We start from the raw sequence: 24,199 nt of genomic DNA on the forward strand, positions 1-24,199 counted from the left end.
AACATAAAATTAATTCAAATTCTAACTTTCATTTTTCCCACCAAAATTTATCTTATTTTCAAAACTCAAAACTTTAATCTAAAATTCATTCCTAATTTTAAAATCTTTATAAATTCAATTTTTAATTAATACATATTTAAATATTAGATATCAAAAACTTATATAAAATTTCTACTTAATATAAACATATTTAAAAATTCAATTAAACATAGAATTATCGCTAAATTTACAGTTCAATTTTTTTAAAAAATTCAATTAAACATAGAATTATCGCTAAGTTTACAGTTCAAATTTTTTCATAAGTGAGTTCACCGTTCAAATCTTTTTCAATCCGAAAAAGAAACAATGAAGTTGAAAAACAAAAAAACAATTAAATTGACAAACAAAACCCGGGAATTTCAAATTCTTTCACGTGAAAAGCAAAAACTAGGAATTTCAAATTCTTTCTGCACGTGAAAAAGAAACAATGAAATTGTGAAACAAAACGTAGAAATTTTCCCACCAAATTATAGTTCTGATCCCACCCTCCGCCATTTATTTCGGGTTTAGAGAACATGGTGCTATGATTCACGTAGACATGTGGATATCCGTTAAACTCTAAACCTCATTGACTTTAACCATTGAAAACGAATATATATGATTCAAGTGGTAGGACCATGAGAGATAAGCATTTCAAATGGTTATAAATGAAACACAACGACAAATGTCCACTCTTTTTATCCTTAAATTCCTATTGCACAATATCATATTCAACCATGAATTCCACGCTTTCCAAAATTAACAATATTAAGGTGGTGTGACAGGGAAGGCCACTCCCAACCACTCTACCACTCATTTTCCTCACCTCAAATTTTATATGAAAAAAACTAAGTCTACCACTCATTTTCTCCACCTCAAATTTTATATGAAAAAAACTAGGGGAGGGTCGCCATTACGTGTGCGCTCTCCCCACCATATCATAAAACCACGTGTCAATCAACATGGATCCAGTGCGACACCTATCCACCGTGGAGCTCCATGCGCTGGGCATTGTGTCATCACATAAAACTTTGTGTCCGTGCCATTTCTTCTGTTTGTTTGGGGTCATTGTTGCGATGTTCCATTTTTCATTTGTCTTTCTGCTCGAGGCCGGTTGTTGGTCGAAGCACCCCATCGAAGATGGTGCGGGACGGCCCCAGAACCTGTGCGCTTCGTCTGATATGCAGGTGCTGTTACAAGCGTTTGTTCGAGGTTTAGGGTTTGTGGACCTGCGCTCTTCGTCTGGTATGCAGGTGCTGATGCAAATGCTTGTTCGAGGTTTGTGGTTGGAACATCGCTTCTACTTTTCTTGTGGTTTTCCGCCTGGATTTCTTGGTCATTCTAGACTGCCGATTGTTTAGGGTTTCTCTGGTGGTGGTATTATTCGCAGTTTCTGTTGTTTGGGGAGGAGCCTGTTGTAGTTTTACCGAGCTCAAGGTAATTGTTTAATTTGCTGTTTTGTGCAGGTTTTTTTGCTGGTTTTCTGTTGTCTAATGGCTTTTTCTTCTTGTTGCAGGTGTGGAAAAGGTCGTTGCAGGTGTGGAGGTGGTCTGGCGAGCTCTGGGGAAGGTCGGTGACTATCACCAGTAGGATTTTAATCCTACCAGCAATTTCTGTGTGTTTTTCAACACAAACAACTCTGTTTGGATATTTTGTAAACTTTCTATGGCAGGGTTTAGGGTTTTTGTGGATAAGGGTTTAGGGTTTTTGTAGATATTTTGATGTTGTTTGTGGCTTTCAATGATGGTATTTGTGAATTTGTGAATTTTCGTTGTTTTCGCTGTTATTTTTGATTTTTTCGTAGTCTATTTTGTTATGGCAGGACCTATTCGCATAGGCCTAGAGGAACATAGCATTCCATTCATCTCTGTTATAGCCTAAACCTGCTCATTCCCATCCCCAAATGTTACAAACCCATATCCTTTTGAACGACCTGTAATGTTATCAGTAATAACCTTTGCCCCTTTTACAGATTGGTATACAACTCTGAAGGTCTCTTGTAACAACTCGTTTGTGTCACCAGATGCCAAATCTCCCACGAATATAGTAAAATCTTCCGAACGCTTTTCTGTACCGCTATTCGTTCCCCAATTTAACCTGTAAAATTGTTCAGCCCTGGGCATCTATATGCCATTGTAATTTTGGAGAGCCATCTGGACCGTTGCCTGGCTCGCAAACACCAAGAAGTCATAACCCTCTGATTGCCCAGTCTGCTTATAGCGAATAATCTTAATGGAATGAAGGTCCTGGGCAAAAACTAAACATCGGTGCAGATAATTCTCATCCATCCAATGCTGCAAACAACCGATCCAGAGGGTCCTGATCTCCCCGGCGGAGCTCTCTTGTTGCAGGGATTGCCGCACCATAACCTGAGGTTGGGGTTGGGGTTGGGGTGGCTGGGGCCAAAACCCAGTTTTGGAGGCAGGGGCATCATCATCAATTGTTCTTGATGTTGCTGCTGCTGGGAATCGATCGCGAGGGCTGTCGTGGGGTCTTGCTACATCATTCTGAAATCTTTACAAGAACACGACAAAAAAAATCCCAAATACAGTAACGCGCGCTCCAGTAAATCAATGTCAGCGTGATGGGTATGATAAAATTATATTAAGGCTGGGGAAATTTTGAACCAGAACCTTCCCCGAGCAGAAAGACAAAGGTAAAATGGAACATCACAGCAATGACCCCAAACAAATGGAAGAAACCCTCTTGATATGTCTGATAGATTCCTTGTTTTTGTTGTTATTTTCGTCGTCTGGTGCCATCCTCGGCGGAGGGCTTCGCCCAAGAACCATCCAGGCCAACAATTCCCTCTCCTCTTGGCCAACAATTTTGCTCTCCTCTTGGCATCAAGGACAGAGCAAAGGCTCTGTCTGTCAACAGATAAAATGTGTTTAGGTTCTCTGATGTTAACAAGCCTTCAGAATTGTCTCTGTATATAACATTTCTGTTTGTTTGTTTGTCCCCTTCTCTATTAGTTTACAGGAAAATTTTGTTCACAATGATGGGTTGCCATAGTTGGGCTTCATGCCCTAGCTATCTTGATGTACAGTTCTATATATACATGATTAAATGATACGAGTTTTACTTGACTGTTGCAGTTTGTAGCCACCGCAATTGAAATTTTTGTGTCCTATTTATTTTTGGGGATGAGAAGATGATTAAATGATGCCAGTTTTACTTGACTGTTGCAGTTTGTAGCCACCTCAATTGAAATTTTTGTGTCCTTTTTTTTGGGGGGGTTGAGAAGATGATTAAATGATGTCAGTTTTACTCAACTGTTGCAGTTTGAAGCCACCTCAATTGAATTTTTTGTGTCCTATTTTTTGTAGGGTCAAGAAGAGATTTGGGTTTAGGTATGGTTATTGGTCAGAAATGCATAGGATCAGGATGATTAAACTTCATTTGCTTAAAGATTTAGGTTATTCTCATATTTACAGCAATTATATTGGATGTGACTCTCTGGTCATATGGTGGTGAAGATCTAGACATGGGGTGTGTTGCTATATTAGTGATCTATGTTTGGACCTGGAACCTGAATTTGAATTTGAAGGTTTTCATATTAGTGATCTAGGACCTGGAACCTGAATTTGAATTCGAAGGTTTTCATATGGAAAAAAATATAGAGATGGGGTGTTGTTATTTTAGTAATTTATGTTTGGACATGGAACTAGGATTTTGAATATCTAAATTTAAATTTTAAGGTTTTTTCCTACTCTACTTAATAATGAGTGCTCTCAAAATCTTATTATGAGATAAGACTATCTAGTCATTTGATTTATGTATTTAGCCTTTTTCCTATACCTTTGGCCATTATCTCTTATCTATTGTTCATATCCAGTGTTTCCACTTCTGCAATGTTTATTTCATTTATTGGTCTGTAATAGTATTATAAATTAAAATATTGGTTTTCTTGTTCATCGAACAACAACAAATCATTCTATAGCTTTGTTGGCATATTCCTCTTGTTAATGAGAAATTTTCTTCTTCCCAGGCAATTTTTGGTCAATTTACAATTATTTAATTGTTGGTTTTGTCTCTTGCATAGAGTCTCTACGCCTGCTCGCAACTTTGAATCTACCCTATCGAATCTGAAAAATGACTGAAATAATAATCCTAACGCCCTCAGAATCCTATAATACAAATTTCATTATTTTTTTCCTTTTTATAAATAGATGTCAACTATATTTTAAAGATAAAGATAATTCTAGGCCAGCAATTCCCTCTCCTCTTGGCATCAAGGACAGAGCACAGGCTCTGTCTGTCAACAGATAAAATGTGTTCAGGTTCTCTGATGTTAACAAGCCTTCAGAATTGTCTCTGTATATAACATTTCTGTTTGTTTGTTTGTCCCCTTCTCTATTAGTTTATAGGAAAATTTTGTTCACGATGATGGGCTGCCATAGCTGGGCTTCATGCCTTGGCTATCTTGATGTACAGTTCTATATATACATGATTAAATGATACGAGTTTTACTTAACTGTTGCAGTTTGTAGCCACTGCAATTGAAATTTTTGTGTCCTGTTTATTTTTGGGGATGAGAAGATGATTAAATGATGCTAGTTTTACTCAACTGTTGCAGTTTGTAGCCACCTCAATTGAAATTTTTGTGTCATGTTTTTTGTGGGGTTGAGAAGAGATTTGGGTTTAGGTATGGTTATTGGTCAGAAATGCATAGGAGGATGATTAAACTTCATTTGCTTAAGGATTTAGATTATTCTCGTATTTACAGCAATTATATTGAGATGGGGTGTTGTTATTTTAGTGATCTATGTTTGGACATGGAACTAAGATTTTGAATATCTGAATTTAAATTTGAAGGTTTTTTCCTACTCTTCTTAATAATGAGTGCTCTCAAAAACTTATTATGAGATAAGACTGTCTGGTCATGTGATTTCTGTATTTAGCCTTTTTCATATGCAACTTGATAATGAGTGCTCTCAATTTCTCAAGTGTCCCATCAATGAATAAAATTATCAGTGACTTTTTGAAATTTAATAAAACTTATTATGAGGTAGATTGCCTCCTCATTTGAGACTGTTTGGTCATTTGATTTTTGTATTTAGCCATTTTCCTAAGCCTTTGGCCATTATCTCTTGTCCAGAGTTGGAATGGAATGTTATTATTGAATTCCCAAACATCGCAGCAATGACCCCAAACAAACGGAGGAAATGGCACGGACATAGAGTTTTATGTGATGACACGATGTCCAACACATGGACCTCCACGGTGGACAGGTGTCATACCGGATCCATGCGCTTTGACACACATAATAACTTATAGAAATAGTTTTATCATAAATAAAATTTTATAGAAATACATATTCCATTGAAAATTTCTTTTCAACACAGAGTTAGGTTGCCACAAGAAATCACTACTAGGATGTAAGCCAAAATGTTTCTATGACAAGAAAAAGATACAATCTAGTGTTGTTAGCCAAAATGTTTCTGTGACAAGAAAAAAATACAATCTAGTGTTGTAAGCCAAAATGTTTCTGTGCCAAGAAAAAGATACAATCTTGATGAAAAGACATCTTGGTTATAGGCTAAAACTCCCTTTCTTAAATAAATCTCAACCCTTGACCTGTGGGTTATAGCCCACAGGCCTTATCGGAAGCGTTCTAGGCTTTGAGCCTTTTATAAACAATGGACTTACATTAAACTAGAGCCATGCCTTTATCGGAGCCTAAACACCCTTCGAAAGCATTACAATATATGTATTAAGCCTTAAAACCCCGCGGCCACACATAATACAAATACACGGAAAAAAAACATAAAATCCTCCTCCGAACCCTTGGCCGGAACTCAAAATTAATACACCCGCCTTTATAAATATCGGCGGGTCCGACTATCGGCCATCACAATAATCCCTTAACTCTCCTTCCCTTTTTCTCTGATGCGATAGTCGCAATTCGCTATCGCGAGGTCTAAAGTGTTAACGGACCCGATGCCCTTTTATGCTGCTCCCCTATAACGATATCGGGTCCGGAATATCGGCGGTGTCGTTATCGCGACCTCTCCGGTTTGCGATGCGATGGGTTCTGCAGACCCGATGGCCCTTTATACTCTGCTTTATAATGATTTCGGCTCCGGAATGTCGGAGCTTACACTTCGGCAGTTCCAAAGGCAGCCACTCCTCTACACTCCTCCGATGCGATATTTGGGTCGGACCTGATATCGCATGAATCAATTTAATAAAGTTTCAATTCTGGAACAGTGTTCCGCTAAGGAATTATCGTGAATTCTCTATGTAAACAGAGTTATTCACAAGTAGTTTACGCACACCGATATAATGAAGACGAGCTTCAGTCAAGCATCACTTTAGTACTTCCCTCCTTTAATGGATTCAAAGCTCTCGTTCGATTCTTCTGAATCGCTGCAACTCCTCCTCCAAGGTTGTTCTGTCTTCCACTTGGATTCAATGTCCACAGTGATTCCTCTTAATCACTTCGTTCCCTGTGTCCTGCAGAATTCTGTCTGCAACCTGCAGAGCCTACGAATTCATAGCAATTTATTCACGAAATACTTCTTAAATACATTGACACAGATAGGAAATAACTCAGAATATTTATTAATGGAAAAGCAGGGTTACATTTGAGACCTCGGTCTCGCTCACACGCATGCATAGGTACACATGCCTAAATTTCAATTATACAAGGCCTCCCTCTCTCATAGGCCTGCTTATCAACACTAGTGGCCTTCCTCTTGCCCGTAGGCTTACATATGGTTATATAGAACCGAGATTGGATTACTAATCCCATCCTTTCCCTAAATCACTCAAATAAAAGCTCTACATGCAATGCATACATATGACAAAAAGCCTCTTGAGGCTTTATTCCATCTTTTCCTTGTTTTAAAATAGAAAAGCCTCCTTATCACTTAATGGTCCACATCCATTCCTTTTATGCCTAAAAGCTCTCCCTAGTTCCTATGTTCTCATTTATTTATTTTGAGAACATCTAATTAAATCACACTCAAAAGCCTAAATATTAAACTGACTTGGAACTTAAGAAACTAATTCCAAAAATGCATGACCCCCTATGTCTACTATTTACAATGATTTTCCTTGGGCTGAATGCTCCTGCATCAAACTCCCAAAGTAGAAAATATTCATGCTCTCCTGATCATGTGTCTTCTGGTCTTGGTATTCCTGGATCCCACACTTTGTTCTGCAAGTCATCATGTGCTATTGCTTGCTGTCTTTCTCTGGGTTCAAATGTCTCCAGCAAACATTTCAGCCATTTCTTCTCAAGCATTTCACCAACATGCTGTAAATTAGTTCCAACATAACCTTCGTCTTCCCCTTCGACAATCTTCAGTAATTGTCCATCATCATCTTGATTGATTCTGGCAATCAAATCAAGTTCTTCAAACACTGTAACCTCATCCTCTATCACTGTAGCAGTTCCAAAATTCTGCCCCACAGTTCTCTCTTGGCTATTTAGGCAAGCCAACTCTTTATTATCACCCATGGAAACAAGTTTCTGCATATGAGACATGACTGTCTCATCTTCTTTCTGCAACAATTCTTCTTCCCTCAAGACAATTCCAAGTGATGGACTGTCTTCTACATCACCTGCACTCACAAAACACTTGTTAAAATTAAAAACATAAGGCTATTGTGCCTTATCTTCTTTTGGCTACAATTCAATTTGCTGCTCTGTTTTCTCCTTCTCCTTTGTCAGCATATCAGCATGCTGATTCGAATTCTCAGCAAAATTCATGAGACTGTCCATTAGTCTCTCTTCCACACCATCTGTTCTAATGATGCCTTCCTGCTCTTGTCCACTGTAGTGAACTTCTTCTCCCTTAACCTGTTGCTGATTATCTTCACTTTGAAATTGTTTTCTTTCTATTGCCTCTTTACCATCTTCAAACAATCTCTGCTCAATCTCTTTAATCACATACTCATACTCATTCATGCTGTTTAATGAACCTGCAAACAAATTACTGCATCTTCCTGCTTCCATGCCTACTTGAGACACATCTTCTTCTTCAGAAGCTATGACTGCAACTTCTGTTCTACTGTCAGGTTCTCTCATCAGTATCTCCAGCAGTTTAATCTCCTCTTCACACTTAGCAAGCACTTCATCATAATGCTCTTTCCTTCCAGCTTCATCCTTTACATGTTGTGTTACAGTATTAAAAAACTGTCTTCCTTTGATCCTTGTAGTCTCAAGGTCTTTCTGCTGTAGCAAATCACTACTTCCCTCATTCAAGAGGTCTTCTCCATCATACTATGTTCTTCTAAAGTAATCCTCCAGACTTTTGACATCTCTAAAAGACTGTCCATCCTCTTCAAAACACTCTTTGTTAGTGTTCCTTTTTCCTTTACTAAGTCTTTCCCATAGACTTCCTCTTCCTTAACATCTTTCAGTAGATGTTCTTCTTTCCTATTTTTTGTCTCAACGATTTCCATGGCTATCTCCACTGTGCCTATCATCAGAGTGAATTGATGATCCTTTACTATGTTTTCAGCTAACATAGTCTCTTCCTCAAGTTTTCCTTCAGTCCCTGGCTGTTTATCTCCTCTGAAGATATCTTCAAATGGTTGTTTTTCTCCTGCAGTATCTGCCATCATACACAAACTATCAGTTTTAAAAATATAAGACCTTATGGTCTCACTTGATGGTTCAACCATCATTCCTCCTTGCTGTTCTAAATCATTCATATGATTTAGAAATTCTTCGATGGTCTCTTCTTCAATCTCATCAAGCCCTTCACTTAGTTGCTTGACATCTTCCACCAGTTGTATATGATATCTATCTACCTCATCTTCTTCCAAAACAGAATTTAGATTCTGTTGGTCTTTTTCCTTGTTCATGACAATATCAGCCAATTGTCTTTCACCTGCAAACATACACAAATTGTCAGATTTAAAACTATGTGACTCTTCGGTCTTACTTGAAGTTTCAGTCTTCAAGTCTTCATCTTCACTATCTCCCAGAAATTCTCCTTGTTCTGGTTCACAAATGGATTCTTCCATTTCAACTTCCTTGAGTTTTCCCTTCAACCACTTCACTTCCTTTTGTTGCAGCCTTGTCTGCAACTTATGCCACTTTACTGCCTTCTTACTTAAGACCCAACCTAGTTTCTAGCTTTCCTCAAGCATTCTCCTTAATGCATTGAGTTGTTCTTTTAATTCGGAAATCTCTTTATCAATTTCCTCTTGACTCATCTTCTTGCCATTTACCTTGGCATCCTCTTTCTTATATCCTCTACTGTGGCTTTTCTCTGAACCTCTGCTATGACTATCAGTAGTCATCTTCTTCTCTTCTTTCTTCATGAGCTCCTTTGCAACAAGCCTCCGCAACAGCTAGTCCTCCTGGCTGCAATCTTGCCTCACTAAGCTCTCCTCACTTAGTCTTTTGGTAAGTACGGGTCCTTTGTCTGGAACCTCTTCCTGAGCAACACCTTTGCTCCTTCTAGGCTTTTGCAATCTCTCGCTCTCTCTTGAGAACACTTCAGTTGTCCTCTCTATCCAATTTCTTATTGGATTCTTCAGGTTCACTGCCACTTCTCTATAAGGGTATTCTCCTTACTTTATCTTTAAGAACTCACTTGGTTCTTCTCTCACAACTTTTCTTGCTATCACCTATGCATTAGCATAAAAACACACATTCTTAATTTAAAACAGAATATAACATATTACCTCTCTTTCAAGATCTCAGCATGATCTTATTCCACCCATTCTTCTGCACTTTGAATGGTTTCTCCTCTGGTTGGTTTCTCAAGTCCTTTTTCCTTCAGAACTTGCATTAACCAATCTTGCTTTCTCCTTCCTTTAAGGAATTCTCTATTCCTATTTACTCCAAGCCTCTGCTGGAATTGCTACAATCTCCCACTGTAGTCTTTTATCATTCAACTCATTGCCTTTTCCTGTGTGCATGTTCCTCTTCAAAGAAATCTTCCCTGCTTTATTTTGGTTCTGACAGTAATGCTGCTTTTACCTCAATCCTTCTCTGATACCAACTTTTCCTTTCTGGAATCCTTCTCCCCGCAGGAAACTTTCCTTGCTCTGATACCACTTGATGAAAAGAGATCTTGGTTATAGGCCAAAACCCCCTTTTTTAAATAAATCTCAACCCTTGACCTGTGGGTTATAGCCCAGAGGCCTTATCGAAAGCATTCTAGGCTTTGAGCCATTTATAAACAATGGACTTACATTAAACTAGAGCCATGCCTTTATCGGAGCCTAAACACCCTTCGCAAGCATTACAATATATGTATTAAGCCTTAAAACCCCGCGGCCACACATAATACGAATACACGGGAAAACAACATAAAATCCTCCTCCGAACCCTTGGCCGGAACTCAAAATTAATACACCCGCCTTTATAAATATCGGCGGGTCCGACTATCGGCCATCGCAATAATCCCTTAACTCTCCTTCCCTTTTTCTCCGATGCGATAGTCGCAATTCGCTATCGCGAGGTCTAAAGTGTTAACGGACCCGACGCCCCTTTATGCTGCTCCCCTATAACGATATCAGGTCCGGAATATCGGCGGTGTCGTTATCGCGACCTCTCCGGTTTGCGATGCGATGGGTTCTGTAGACCCGATGGCCCTTTATACTCTGCTTTATAATGATTTCGGCTCCGAAATGTCGAAGTTTACACTTCGGCGGTTCCAAAGGCAGCCACTCCTTTACACTCCTCCGATGCGATATTTGGGTCGGACCCGATATCGCATGAATCAATTTAATAAAGTTTCAATTCCGGAACAGTGTTCCGCTAAGGAATTATCGTGAATTCTCTATGTAAACAGAGTTATTCACAGGTAGTTTACGCGCACCGATATAATGAAGACGAGCTTCAATCAAGCATCACTTTAGTACTTCCCTCCTTTAATGGATTCAAAGCTCCCGTTCGATTCTTCTGAATCGCTACAACTCCTCCTCCAAGGTTGTTCTGTCTTCCACTTGGATTCAATGTCCATAGTGATTCCTCTTAATCACTTCGTTCCGTGTGTCCTGCAGAATTCTGTCTGCAACCTGCAGAGCCTACGAAATCATAGCAATTTATTCACGAAATACTTCCTAAATACATTGAAACAGATAGGAAATAACTCAGAATATTTACTAATGGAAAAGCAGGGTTACATTCGAGACTCCTCGGTCTCGCTCACACGCATGCATAGGCACACAGGGCTAAATTTCAATTATGCAAGGCCTCCCTCTCTCACAGGCCTGATTATCAAAACTAGTGGCCTTCCTCCTGCCCGTAGGCTTACATATGGTTATATAGAACTGGGATTGGATTACTAATCCCATCCTTTCCCTAAATCACTCAAATAAAAGCTCCAAAGCTCTACATGCAATGCATACATATGACAAAAAGCCTCTTGAGGCTTTATTCCATATTTTCCCTGTTTTAAAATAGAAAAGCCTCCTTATCACTTAATGGTCCACATCCATTCCTTTTATGCGTAAAATCTCTCGCTAGTTCCTATGTTCTCATTTATTTATTTTGACTCTTGAGAACATCTAGTTAAATCACACTCAAAAGCCTAAATATTAAACTGACTTGGAACTTAGGAAACTAATTCTAAAAATGCATGACCCCCTATGTCTACTATTTACAATGATTTTCCTTGGGCTGAATGCTCCTGCATCAAATCCATCCAAAATCCACATCATAATGTGGTTAGAACCAAAAACATATGACACCCCTATTCTTTATGGCCCTGAGAATCTTGAGTGCCAAAACTCCCCGAGTTACCTTATTGAGCCAGGTAGGTTAGCCTACCAGTCAAGGGCTGATTAGGAAATGGTTGATTGCTGCCATATTATGGATTCCAATTTGCAGCTTCCAACCATGGAGGTACTGAGTATCCATACCTCACATGTGCACTACTGACCCTTGCATTAAATGGAGGTGTGTAATGAGCATACAGAGAATTGACACCAACTCTAGTGGGAACAAGGCAAGTGGGTAAACCCTCAGTTTGATAGTGGGGCACTTGAATGTTTATGAGATCTTGGAATAATGGTGTATTATTTGCAATGGATTCCAATGAGTTTGAAATAATCCTGGTTTCATCAGCTATTCTTGTATCGTTGATCATCCCTTGTTCCTTTTCAAGCATTTGTTGTGCCTTTCGTTTTTCCTTTTCCTGTCTTGCCATTTGATTTTGTTGGTCCTTAACTTTCCTTGCTTTATCTCTTTCAATCCTTTTATCTGCTCGATGCTATGTTGCAACAATCCTTGCTGCCTTCTTCTCCTTGACTAGATCTTTCTTTTTCTGTTTTAATTCTTGCATTTCAAATTTCTTTTTTTCAGACTCAACTAACAAGCTTATATATTCCTCTGAGGTGAGTAACTATGAGCTTCGGCCCAGACGAAGACTACCCAGTGCACCTTTCTTTTTTTTCATTGATACTCTCTCTACTGGTAGCTTTAGGAACCGTCCAAGTGTCTTCTCCACCCCTCCCACCTGCATGTCATTGGTTGGTACTTCCCTTTCAGTATCTATTGGAACTGATTGAACTATATCATCATCTTCATTTGATGCCTCATTATGTCCGTCATCTTCTTCCATTGATCTATTGTCCACAAAAAAATGAACATTTCCACTGTTCAATTCTATTGGTTGTGAGGGCATGTTCATGCTTTCTTCATTAGTTGCTGAGACACTATGTGCATTCATATTGATCATTGCTTCTGCTAGCCATGACGGTGGGGTTACTTGTCTTGGCAATGTCAATTGGTCATTGTCAACTGCATGTTCAACAATATCATTAACAATATCAACAACAAGAATTTCATGTTCTTGAGTTGGTGGAACGATCTCCATGTTACTGTGAATTTGTTCATTATTATATTGTGTTTCACATACAGTTTCATCATCTTCAGCATATAAGTGTCATTGAGACAGGGAAATCATATTACCAGCTACAACAACATCATCTTGGTCATCTACTTCTTGCACTTCAACACCTGTTTGGGCATTCCCTTCTTCCTAGCCATCCACATGAAACGCTTGGCTACAACCAGTATCATGCATAAGAGCATCATAGTTCAGTGGCCAGATTCCTATCCTCCTAAAGCCAGCCTTGATATTTGATGGTGTCAAAGCCCTTTTAAAAGCTTTACTTGCAAGCTTTGCTAGCTCAAATCTTTTCACCTTAACTCCTAGATTCTTTGCCATCCATGCAGCGTGCTCCGACCTGAAATAGTTCTTGAAAGGGCCAAACACACTAACATCAAGGGGTTGTAGTCTGTGAGTGGTATGAGCGGGAGTCAACAGGTTGATGCCTAAATTGTTTGCTTCCTCAATTGTTTGTACAGCCATGTGGCTCCCATGGCCATCTAATATCAAAAGGTGTTTGTTATTAGGGGAGACACCACCTGGTACCAATGCAGCAAAGTGAAAAAGCCAACTTAGAAACAGTTCTTTAGTCATCCATGCATGGGGATGTGCAGCCATGCATGCACCTGGTTCACAGTTCTGTATATAGTTTTTCAGTTGATTTTTACCTTTGAATAGATAAAATCCTAGGATTGAAGTACCAATTGCACTAACACAACATAAAATAGTTATCCACTCCCTGCTCTTAGGAAACATCTTTGGCACATTTCGGCTCCCTCTCTTGGCAATTGCCTGCATGCCACAATTCCTCCCTGCCTGTAAACCTGTTTCATCACAGTTCCATATATGGTCTGCTCCATAAGAATGTTTATCGTAAGCATTAGAAAGTGTGTCATAGAACTTTTGCACAACTGTCGGGCGCAAATTTAATGCTCTGTCTCTGTCAAGGCCCTCAGTAGTACGCAATACAAGTTCTGGATGCCTTTTTTTTAACCCAAACCACCATGATTGACTAGGAAACCCACCTTTGAATGGGTTTGGCCTCCCTTGACAGATTTGAGCAACTGTTGATTTGAGTTGTTTCAACTCTAGCCCGTGTCCCAGTTGGGCCATCTCTTTACACCACTCAACCACCTCGGTCTCTTCCTCCTCAGTCATAACTGTAAGAGGCCCTCTATGTTTTGTATGAGTCAGTCCATTTATCCAATAATGTATTGATGAGGGAGGAATACCATGTTTTTTTGCAGATGCTCGAACTGCGTATCCTTTAAACTCTATGTCGTCAATTGCAACTGACATTTGTTCTTTTGTCCATCCTCTTATAGCACTGATCTTTTTCGTTGAGCTTTCCCCTTGGACTATTGTTGATGGTGGTTCTGTGGCTGATGGCGTGTTAACATCAGCTGCTGTCACATGGTCATTCTCAACAATGTTCCCTGGTGCATTGTTGGCATTGACATCAGTTGTCCTGTCCTCATCAGACGATGTGCATCGCAGCTGCGCACCCCTTGTCACTCTCCTGCCACTTCTCCTTGTACGAGCAGAGTAACTTCCTTTTGCCATAGATGCAACAACCTGTAAAATTATTCCATGCATTTAGACATTAGAATATTTGTAAATTATGCTTTATTACTTTTGCAGAAATACTTTTCCTTTATTACAGGAAATTATCAACATGTATGTTACAATAAATTGAATTGCATTACTTATGTTACAGGAAATCGAATTGCATTACTTCGTAGTCTCTCAATTGCCTGCCTGTTCATCAGTGTAGCAAATTTTATATGGATTCAAGTAGGATTCTATGATAGTTGTTTTAAATATCATTTTCCATTTTTTTTCTTTTTAGCGTTGCTAAAAATGTCTCAGTACTGCAACTTCTCCATTGCAGTCCATGGCCACCATTCCAGGCATAAATTCTATGTTGGGAACAACTTGCAGCTGCGATCAGCCTTGTGGTCTCTCAATTGCCTGCCTGTTCATCAATTTAGCAACTTTTATATGGATTCAAGTAGGATTCTATGATAGTTGTTTCAAATTTCATTTTCCTTTTTTTTTGCTGTTTGGCATTGCCAAAAATGTCTCAGTACTGCAACTTCTCCATTTCAATCCACGGACACCATTCCAGACATAAATTCTATGTTGGGAACAACTTGCAGTTGTGATAAGCTTTGGAATGGACTTATCAATCATAAAAAGTTTTAGAAAATTGAACTGAAAAAATTAAGTATGTTGAACGCATTCATTTTTTATTTTTATTTTAAGGAATGGTTTTAACTTTTCTAAATAACTGTATTTAGAACCTAATTTTTATTCAATGGTTGTTTGTGAAACCATCCAGCTATCCTTTTAGCAGTTATGGCCAGACAGATCATGTAAGAACTCTGATAAATGAAAACAATGAAAACAGAACTGTAAGAACAATGACTTTCAATGGCTATTTGTGAAACCATCCAGGTATCCTTTTAGCAGTTATGGCCAGACAGATCATGTAAGAACTCTGATAAATGAAAACAATGAAAACATAACTGTAAGAACAATGACTTTCAATGGCTGTTTGTGAAACCATCCAGGTATCCTTTTAGCAGTTATGGCCAGATAGATCATGTAAGAAATCTGATAAATGAAAAAAACATAACTGTAAGAAGAATGAGTTGTAATTCATATAACTAACATGGATATATTGACAACTGTATTGTGATGTTGTCTTCAAGTTCGCTGAATAGTTTGAAAGCATAAGATGCAACTTCAAAAGTGGGTGGACTTCTTTTATAGTTTTGAGCACTTGAATTTAATTGGTGGACATGGATGCACATGGATTGCAATGGCTTCATTTTGAATGTGTGGTCTGGATTTAATTTGGTGTGATCTAATCGTTGGGAATTGGTTATTTGTTGATCCATATGCTTTGATCTATTTTAATGAGAAATAGAGTGAGTTGGGTGTCATTTATTGCAGTTATTGGATCTGGGTGTCATTTATTGAACAAAGTGGGTTTAAATGTTATTGGGTTGGGTGTCATTTATTGAACATAGGGTGTTTAGTTGTTGAACAACACAGTAGTTATGGCTGACATACATTCCCTTTTGTTATGTGCAAGTAGGCATATTTATTTGGGATGCAAAGCTGCAGTTCTGATGAGTGGGGGTTGAAGTGACTGCTGCTTTGTACTTCTGGAATAGACCATTTTGGAAGCCTTTATGGTTTTAGTTGTTTTTTAGTTTGGTCAATATGGTTTGCAGTGTTAAGTAGTAAAATACTATTTATGGACAGTTGTGGGCCCAGTCAATGTATGGGGAAATTTTGGACATAAGTTAATACTTATTTATACTTAATGTTATTTATTTTTGTTTAAATATTGGTTTCAAAAGTCTCAATTTATGGTAGTTTGGTGGACCAGTGCTATATCAATTACTGGTCCTGCACAACATCAATTGAAACTCGCTATCAATGAGAAATCAACCTTGGTGAGGAACTAGATGGATACTAGTTGATGGGATTTAGAGGAGCACATCAAAAAGCAAAATTCCTGACATTGAGAGCATAGTTACTTGAAAAATTTTCAATTCTGAAAAAATTCAATAGTAGACATCTTAAATATTTAGAAATATATATTTTTCTTTCTGTACTAGCAACTACTTTTGCTCATTTTCTGCATATTAATTTTAAAATTATATAAACAATTTTAAAATTACAATTCATCAAACATAATTTTCACTCCTCTCCAAAATTTACTTTCTTTTTAAAACTCAAAACTTTAAGCTAAAATTCATCCCTAATTTTAGAATCTTCCTAAATTCCATTTTTAATTAATACATATTTAAATATTAAATATTAAAAACTTATATAATTATTTTTGCCCAACGTAAACATATTTAAAAATTCAATTAAACATAGAATTATTGCTGAGTTGATAGTTCAAATTCTTTCTATAGCTAAATTCACCTTTCAAATTCTTTCTAAACCTGAAAAAGAAACAATGAAATTGCAAAAACAAGCAGCATCAATTAAAATGAAAAGCAAAATCTAGGAATTTCAAATTCTTTCTACACTGGAGAAAAAAAACAAAAAAATTGAAAAACAAAAAAAACAATGAAATTGAAAAGCGAAAACTAGGAATTTCAAATTCTTTCTGCACGTGAAAAAGAAACAATGAAATTGAAAAAAGAAACAATGAAATGGAAAAGCAAAAAGTACGAATTTCAAATTCTTTCCGCACGTGAAAAAGAAACGACGAAATTGGAAAACAAAACGTAGAAAATTTCCCACCAAATTATGTTCTGGTCTAGAGAACATGGCGCTATGGATTCACGTAGACACCAACAAATCTGTGGATATCTGTTCAACTCTGAACCTGATTGGGTTTAACCATTGAAAACGGGTGTATATGATTCAAGTTGTAGGACCACAAATGGCCACACTCTTCTTCTCCTTAAAGTCCTACCGCACAATATAATCTTCAACCATGAATTCCACGCTTTCCAAAATTAACAATATTAAGGTGGTGTGACAGGGAAGGCCACTCCCACCCACCCGAAGTCTACCGCTCATTTTCTCGGCAATTCCTATTTCCAACCCCATTGAAACATAAATGCAGCCTGACATGCAAGGGATATAGCAGTTCTCTTGTATTTATGTTTCAATGGGGTTGACTTTGGCATTTTAGCAACAAAGCAACTGCTATATCCCTTGCATGTCAGGCTGCATTTATGTTTCAATGGGGTTGGAAATAGGAATTGCCCATTTTCTCCACCTCAAATTTTATATGAAAAAAACTATGTACTGCTTATCGTATTGAATATACATACCAACTATTGTATTTATTTCGTGGAAGCATCCCAAAATCCCACGTTTAGGAAGAAAAATAGATGAATATCACATTCTGAGTTCACGCATAAATAAAGGTTTGAACCTTTGAAGCACATCGTCGTGAAATCTAGTCACGCATCCTGAACACCCCGCCACACAGAAGTGGGTCGGTTACTAAACTCCAAGTCCATATAAGGAAAACAAATCCGCATACGGAGAGGCCGAAGAGCTCTAGCAAAATGGTTGCAAATATCAGGAGTCAGGTGCCAACGAATTCCTTCCATGTGATGAGAACGCCGATTGCAGTCATGTCTGTGGCTCCCTTCAGCCCCCACAGAGACTTGAATAGTCCCACCAGGCATCGCCCTTCAAAGCTACACAGGGGCACCATAATCCCAAGGACTGGTGCCAGGTTGGAATCCCTGGAGCCAACTTCGCCCAAAGTAGACAGTTTGGGACACATTAAGTTGAGGCGGAAATGGACCAAGTCCTCCAATCACAACGCAGAAAAGAAACCCGGGCAAACGACGAAGGGTAACTTGCTATGCCAGATCATGAAGTTTATCTTCGGTAGCCATGGAGGGGGAGGGCAAGGAGATTGTGGGGCGGCCAGCAGTGGTGATTGTCCTACAAAAGAAGGTTGTAGGACGCCCTACCCTTTGCTAGGGCAACTCAAACGATACGCCTCAAGTTCATATGATGCTAAATTTAGCGATATTTATACCCGGACACACCCTTTTGTTGATCCATCGGGGTCACCATATAATAGGAGTCTGGGTAACTAAATTTTAATTTTGCAGGTTCGGGATTTTTGGGTCAGAAATTATCAAAACAATAACATAGAGGCATTGGCGCTTCGTCTGATATGCAGGTGCTGTTACAAGCGTTTGTTCGAGGTTTAGGGTTTGTGGACCTACGCGCTTCGTCTGGTATGCAGGTGCTGATGCAAATGCTTGTTCGAGGTTTGTGGTTGGAACATCGCTTCTGCTTTTCTTGTGGCTTTCCGCCTGGATTTCTTGGTCATTCTAGACTGCCGATTGTTTAGGGTTTCTCTGGTGGTGGTCTTATTCGCAATTTCTGTTGTTTGGGGAGGAGCTTGTTGCAGTTTTACCGAGCTCAAGGTAATTGTTTAATTTGCTGTTTTGTGCAGGATTTTTTGCTGGTTTTCTATTGTCTAATGGCTTTTTCTTCTCGTTGTAGGTGTGGAAAAGGTTGTTGCAGGTGTGGAGGTGGTCTGGCGAGCTCTGGGGAAGGTCGGTGACTATCACCAGTAGGATTTTAATCCTACCAGCAATTTCTGTGTGTTTTTCAACACAAACAACTCTGTTTGGATATTTTGTAAACTTTCTATTCCAGGGTTTAGGGTTTTTGTAGATATTTTGATGTTGTTTGTGGCTTTCAATGATGGTATTTGTGAATTTGTGAATTTTCGTTGTTTTCGCTGTTATTTTCGATGTTTTCGTAGTCTATTTTGTTATGGCAGGACCTATTCGCATAGGCCTAGAGGAACAGAGCATTCCATTCATCTCTGTTATAGCCTAAACCTGCTCATTCCCATCCCCAAATGTTACAAACCCATATCCTTTTGAACGACCTGTAATGTTATCAGTAATAACCTTTGCCCCTTTTACAGATTGGTATACAACTCTGAATGTCTCTTGTAGCAACTCGTTTGTGTCACCAGATGCCAAATCTCCCACGAATATAGTAAAATCTTCCGAACGCTTTTCTGTACTGCTATTCGTTGCCCAATTTAACCTGTAAAATTGTTCAGCCCTAGGCATCTGTATGCCATTGTAATTTTGGAGAGCCATCTGGACCGTTGCCTGGCTCGCAAACTCCAAGAAGCCATAACCCTCTGATTGCCCAGTCTGCTTATAGCGAATAATCTTAATGGAATGAAGGTCCTGGAAAAAAACTAAACATCGGTGCAAATAATTCTCATCCATCCAATGCTGCAAACAGCCGATCCAGAGGGTCCTGATCTCCCCGACGGAGCTCTCTTGTTGTGGGGATTGCCGCACCATAACCTGAGGTTGGGGTTGGGGTTGGGGTTGGGGTGGCTGGGGCCAAAACCCAATTTTGGAGGCAAGGGCATCATCATCAATTGTTCTTGATGTTGCTGCTGCTGGGAATCGATCGCGAGGGCTGCCGTGGGGTCTTGCTACATCATTATGAAATCTTTACAAGAACACAACAAAAAAAATCCCAAATACAGTAACGCGCGCTCCAGTAAATCAATGTCAGCGTGATGGGTATGATAAAATTATATTAAGGCTGGGGAAATTTTGAACCAGAACCTTCCCCGAGCAGAAAGACAAAGGGAAAATGGAACATCGCAGCAATGACCCCAAACAAATGGAAGAAACCCTCTTGATATGTCTAATAGATTCCTTGTTTTTTTGTTATTTTCGTCGTCCCGTGCCATCCTCGGCAGAGGGCTTCGCCCAAGAACCATCCAGGCCAACAATTCCCTCTCCTCTTGGCCAACAATTCTGCTCTCCTCTTGGCATCAAGGACAGAGCAAAGGCTCTGTTTGTCAACAGATAAAATGTGTTTAGGTTCTCTGATGTTAAGAAGCCTTCAGAATTGTCTCTGTATATAACATTTTTGTTTGTTTGTTTGTCCCCTTCTCTATTAGTTTACAGGAAAATTTTGTTCACAATGATGGGCTGCCATAGTTGGGCTTCATGCCCTAGCTATCTTGATGTACAGTTCTATATATACATGATTAAACGATACGAGTTTTACTTAACTGTTGCAGTTTGTAGCCACCGCAATTGAAATTTTTGTGTCCTATATATTTTTGGGGATGAGAAGATGATTAAATGATGCCAGTTTTACTTGACTGTTGCAGTTTGTAGCCACCTCAATTGAAATTTTTGTGTCCTTTTTTTGGGGGGGGTTGAGAAGATGATTAAATGATGTCAGTTTTACTCAACTGTTGCAGTTTGTAGCCACCTCAATTGAAATTTTTGTGTCCTATTTTTTGTAGGGTCGAGAAGAGATTTGGGTTTAGGTATGGTTATTGGTCAGAAATGCATAGGATCAGGATGATTAAACTTCATTTGCTTAAGGATTTAGGTTATTCTCATATTTACAGCAATTATATTGGATGTGACTCTCTGGTCATATGGTGGTGAAGATCTAGACATGGGGTGTGTTGCTATATTAGTGATCTATGTTTGGACCTGGAACCTGAATTTGAATTTGAAGGTTTTCATATTAGTGATCTAGGACCTGGAACCTGAATTTGAGTTTGAAGGTTTTCATATGGAAAAAAATATAGAGATGGGGTGTTGTTATTTTAGTAATTTATGTTTGGACATGGAACTAGGATTTTGAATATCTAAATTTAAATTTGAAGGTTTTTTCCTACTCTACTTAATAATGAGTGCTCTCAAAATATTATTATGAGATAAGACTGTCTATTCATTTGATTTCTGTATTTAGCCTTTTTCCTATACCTTTGGCCATTATCTCTTATCTATTGTTCATATCCAGTGTTTCCACTTCTGCAATGTTTATTTCATTTATTGGTCTGTAATAGTATTATAAATTAAAAGATTGGTTTTCTTGTTCATCGAACAACAACAAATCATTCTATAGCTTTGTTGCAATATTCCTCTTGTTAATGAGAAATTTTCTTCTTCCCAGGCAATTTTTGGTCAATTTACAATTATTTAATTGTTGGTTTTGTCTCTTGCATAGTCTCTCTACGCCTGCTCGCAACGTTGAATCTACCCTATCGAATCTGAAAAATGACTGAAATAATAATCCTAACGCCCTCAGAATCCTATAATACAAATTTCATTATTTTTTTCCTTTTTATAAATAGATGTCAACTATATTTTAAAGATAAAGATAATTCTAGGCCAGCAATTCCCTCTCCTCTTGGCATCAAGGACAGAGCACAGGCTCTGTCTGTCAACAGATAAAATGTGTTCAGGTTCTATGATGTTAACAAGCCTTCAGAATTGTCTCTATATATAACATTTCTGTTTGTTTTTTTGTCCCCTTCTCTATTAGTTTACAGGAAAATTTTCTTCACAATGATGGGTTGCCATAGCTGGGCTTCATGCCCTGGCTATCTTGATGTACAGTTCTATATATACATGATTAAATCATACGAGTTTTACTTAACTGTTGCAGTTTGTAGCCACTGCAATTGAAATTTTTGTGTCCTGTTTATTTTTGGGGATGAGAAGATGATTAAATGATGCTAGTTTTACTCAACTGTTGTAGTTTGTAGCCACCTCAATTGAAATTTTTGTGTCATGTTTTTTGTGGGGTTGAGAAGAGATTTGGGTTTAGGTATGGTTATTGGTCAGAAATGCATAGGAGGATGATTAAACTTCATTTGCTTAAGGATTTAGATTATTCTCATATTTACAGCAATTATATTGAGATGGGGTGTTGTTATTTTAGTGATCTATGTTTGGACATGGAACTAGGATTTTGAATATCTGAATTTAAATTTGAAGGTTTTTTCCTACTCTACTTAATAATGAGTGCTCTCAAAAACTTATTATGAGATAAGACTGTCTGGTCATGTGATTTCTGTATTTAGGCTTTTTCATATGCAACTTGATAATGAGTGCTCTCAATTTCTCAAGTGTCCCCTCAATGAATAAGGCCTTATCAGAAGTGTTCTAGGCTTTGAGCCTTTTATAAACAATGGACTTACATTAAACTAGAGCCATGCCTTTATCGGAGCCTAAACACCCTTTGAAAGCATTACAATATATGTATTAAGCCTTAAAACCCCACAGCCACACATAATACGAATACACAGGAAAAAAACATAAAATCCTCCTCCGAACCCTTGGCCGGAACTCAAAATTAATACACCTGCCTTTATAAATATCAGTGGGTCCGACTATTGGCCATCACAATAATCCCTTAACTCTCCTTCCCTTTTTCTCTGATGCGATAGTCGCAATTCACTATCGCGAGGTCTAAAGTGTTAACGGACCTGACGCCCCTTTATGCTGCTCCCTTATAACGATATCGGGTCAGGAATATCGGCGGTGTCGTTATCGCGACCTCTCCGGTTTGCGATGCGATGGGTCCTGCAGATCCGATGGCCCTTTATACTCTGCTTTATAATGATTTCGGCTCCGGAATGTCGGAGCTTACACTTCGGCGGTTCCAAAGACAGCCACTCCTCTACACTCCTCCGATGCGATATTTGGGTCGGACCCGATATCGCATGAATCAATTTAATAAAGTTTCAATTCCGGAACAGTGTTCTGCTAAGGAATTATCATGAATTCTCTGTGTAAACAGAGTTATTCACAGGTAGTTTACGCACACCGATATAATGAAGACGAGCTTCAGTCAAGCATCACTTTAGTACTTCCCTCCTTTAATGGATTCAAAGCTCCCATTCGATTCTTCTGAATCGCTGCAACTCCTCCTCCAAGGTTGTTCTGTCTTCCACTTGGATTCAATGTCCACAGTGATTCCTCTTAATCACTTCGTTCCCTGTGTCCTGCAAGATTCTTTCTACAACTTGCAGAGCCTACGAATTCATAGCAATTTATTCACGAAATACTTCTTAAATACATTGACACGGATAGGAAATAACTCAGAATATTTATTAATGGAAAAGCAGGGTTACACTCGAGACTCCTCGGTCTCGCTCACACGCATGCATAGGCACACAGGCCTAAATTTCAATTATACAAGGCCTACCTCTCTCAGAGGCCTGCTTATCAACACTAGTGGCCTTCCTCCTGCCCGTAGGCTTACATATGGTTATATAGAACCGGGATTGGATTACTAATCCCATCCTTTCCCTAAATCACTCAAAAAAAAGCTCTACATGCAATGCATACATATGACAAAAATCCTCTTGAGGCTTTATTCCATCTTTTCCCTGTTTTAAAATAGAAAAGCCTCCTTATCACTTAATGGTCCACATCCATTCCTTTTATGCCTAAAAGCTCTCCCTAGTTCCTATGTTCTCATTTATTTATTTTGAGAACATCTAATTAAATCACACTCAAAAGCCTAAATATTAAACTGACTTGGAACTTAAGAAACTAATTCCAAAAATGCATGACACCCTATGTCTACTATTTACAATGATTTTCCTTGGGCTGAATGCTCCTGCATCAAACTCCCAAAGTAGAAAATATTCATGATCTCCTGATCATGTGTCTTCTGGTCTTGGTATTCCTGGATCCCACACTTTGTTCTGCAAGTCATCATGTGCTATTGCTTGCTGTCTTTCTCCAGGTTCAAATGTCTCCAGCAAACATTTCAGCCATTTCTTCTCAAGCATTTCACCAACATGCTGTAAATTAGTTCCAGCATAACCTTCGTCTTCCCCTTCAACAATCTTTAGTAATTGTCCATCATCATCTTGATTGATTCTGGCAATCAAATCAAGTTCTTCAAACACTGTAACCTCATCCTCTATCACTGTAGCAGTTCCAAAATTCTGCCCCACAGTTCTCTCTTGGCTATTTAGGCAAGCCAACTCTTTATTATCACCCATGGAAACAAGTTTCTGCATATGAGACATGACTGTCTCATCTTCTTTCTGCAACAATTCTTCT

The 24,199-nt window shown here is 38.6% G+C and overlaps 1 protein-coding gene and 2 pseudogenes across 1 annotated transcript; 1 reads left to right on the forward strand and 2 right to left on the reverse strand.

The window, feature by feature from the left end:
* Positions 1 to 1,823: 1,823 nt before the first annotated feature.
* On the reverse strand, positions 1,824 to 8,056 carry LOC149265055 (uncharacterized; annotated as a pseudogene).
* Positions 8,057 to 17,773: 9,717 nt separating this feature from the next.
* LOC149265056 (uncharacterized) lies at positions 17,774 to 18,907 on the forward strand. The gene is made up of 4 exons (XM_089401643.1): positions 17,774 to 18,410; positions 18,505 to 18,595; positions 18,679 to 18,754; positions 18,845 to 18,907. Exons 1-4 carry the CDS (start codon positions 17,873 to 17,875, stop codon positions 18,905 to 18,907), a joined length of 768 nt encoding a protein of 255 aa, XP_089257769.1. The 5' UTR covers positions 17,774 to 17,872.
* Positions 18,908 to 19,099: 192 nt separating this feature from the next.
* Positions 19,100 to 24,165, reverse strand: LOC149265057 (polyadenylate-binding protein RBP45 pseudogene; annotated as a pseudogene).
* Between the last annotated feature and the right edge of the window lie 34 nt (positions 24,166 to 24,199).

The sequence above is a fragment of the Pinus tabuliformis genome, chromosome 6 (genome assembly GCF_031772625.1).
Source record: "Pinus tabuliformis cultivar Carrire ecotype Pingquan chromosome 6, CPIR1, whole genome shotgun sequence".
NCBI lineage: Eukaryota > Viridiplantae > Streptophyta > Pinopsida > Pinales > Pinaceae > Pinus > Pinus tabuliformis.

Coding starts and splice junctions, on each gene's coding strand:
- LOC149265056 (XM_089401643.1), top strand. CDS start 17,873: ATGGTTGCAAATATCAGGAGTCAGGTGCCAACGAATTCCTTCCATGTG. Junction 18,411..18,504: donor ACCATATAATAGGAGTCTGG/GTAACTAAATTT, acceptor TCTGATATGCAG/GTGCTGTTACAAGCGTTTGT. Junction 18,755..18,844: donor GCAGTTTTACCGAGCTCAAG/GTAATTGTTTAA, acceptor GGTGTGGAAAAG/GTTGTTGCAGGTGTGGAGGT.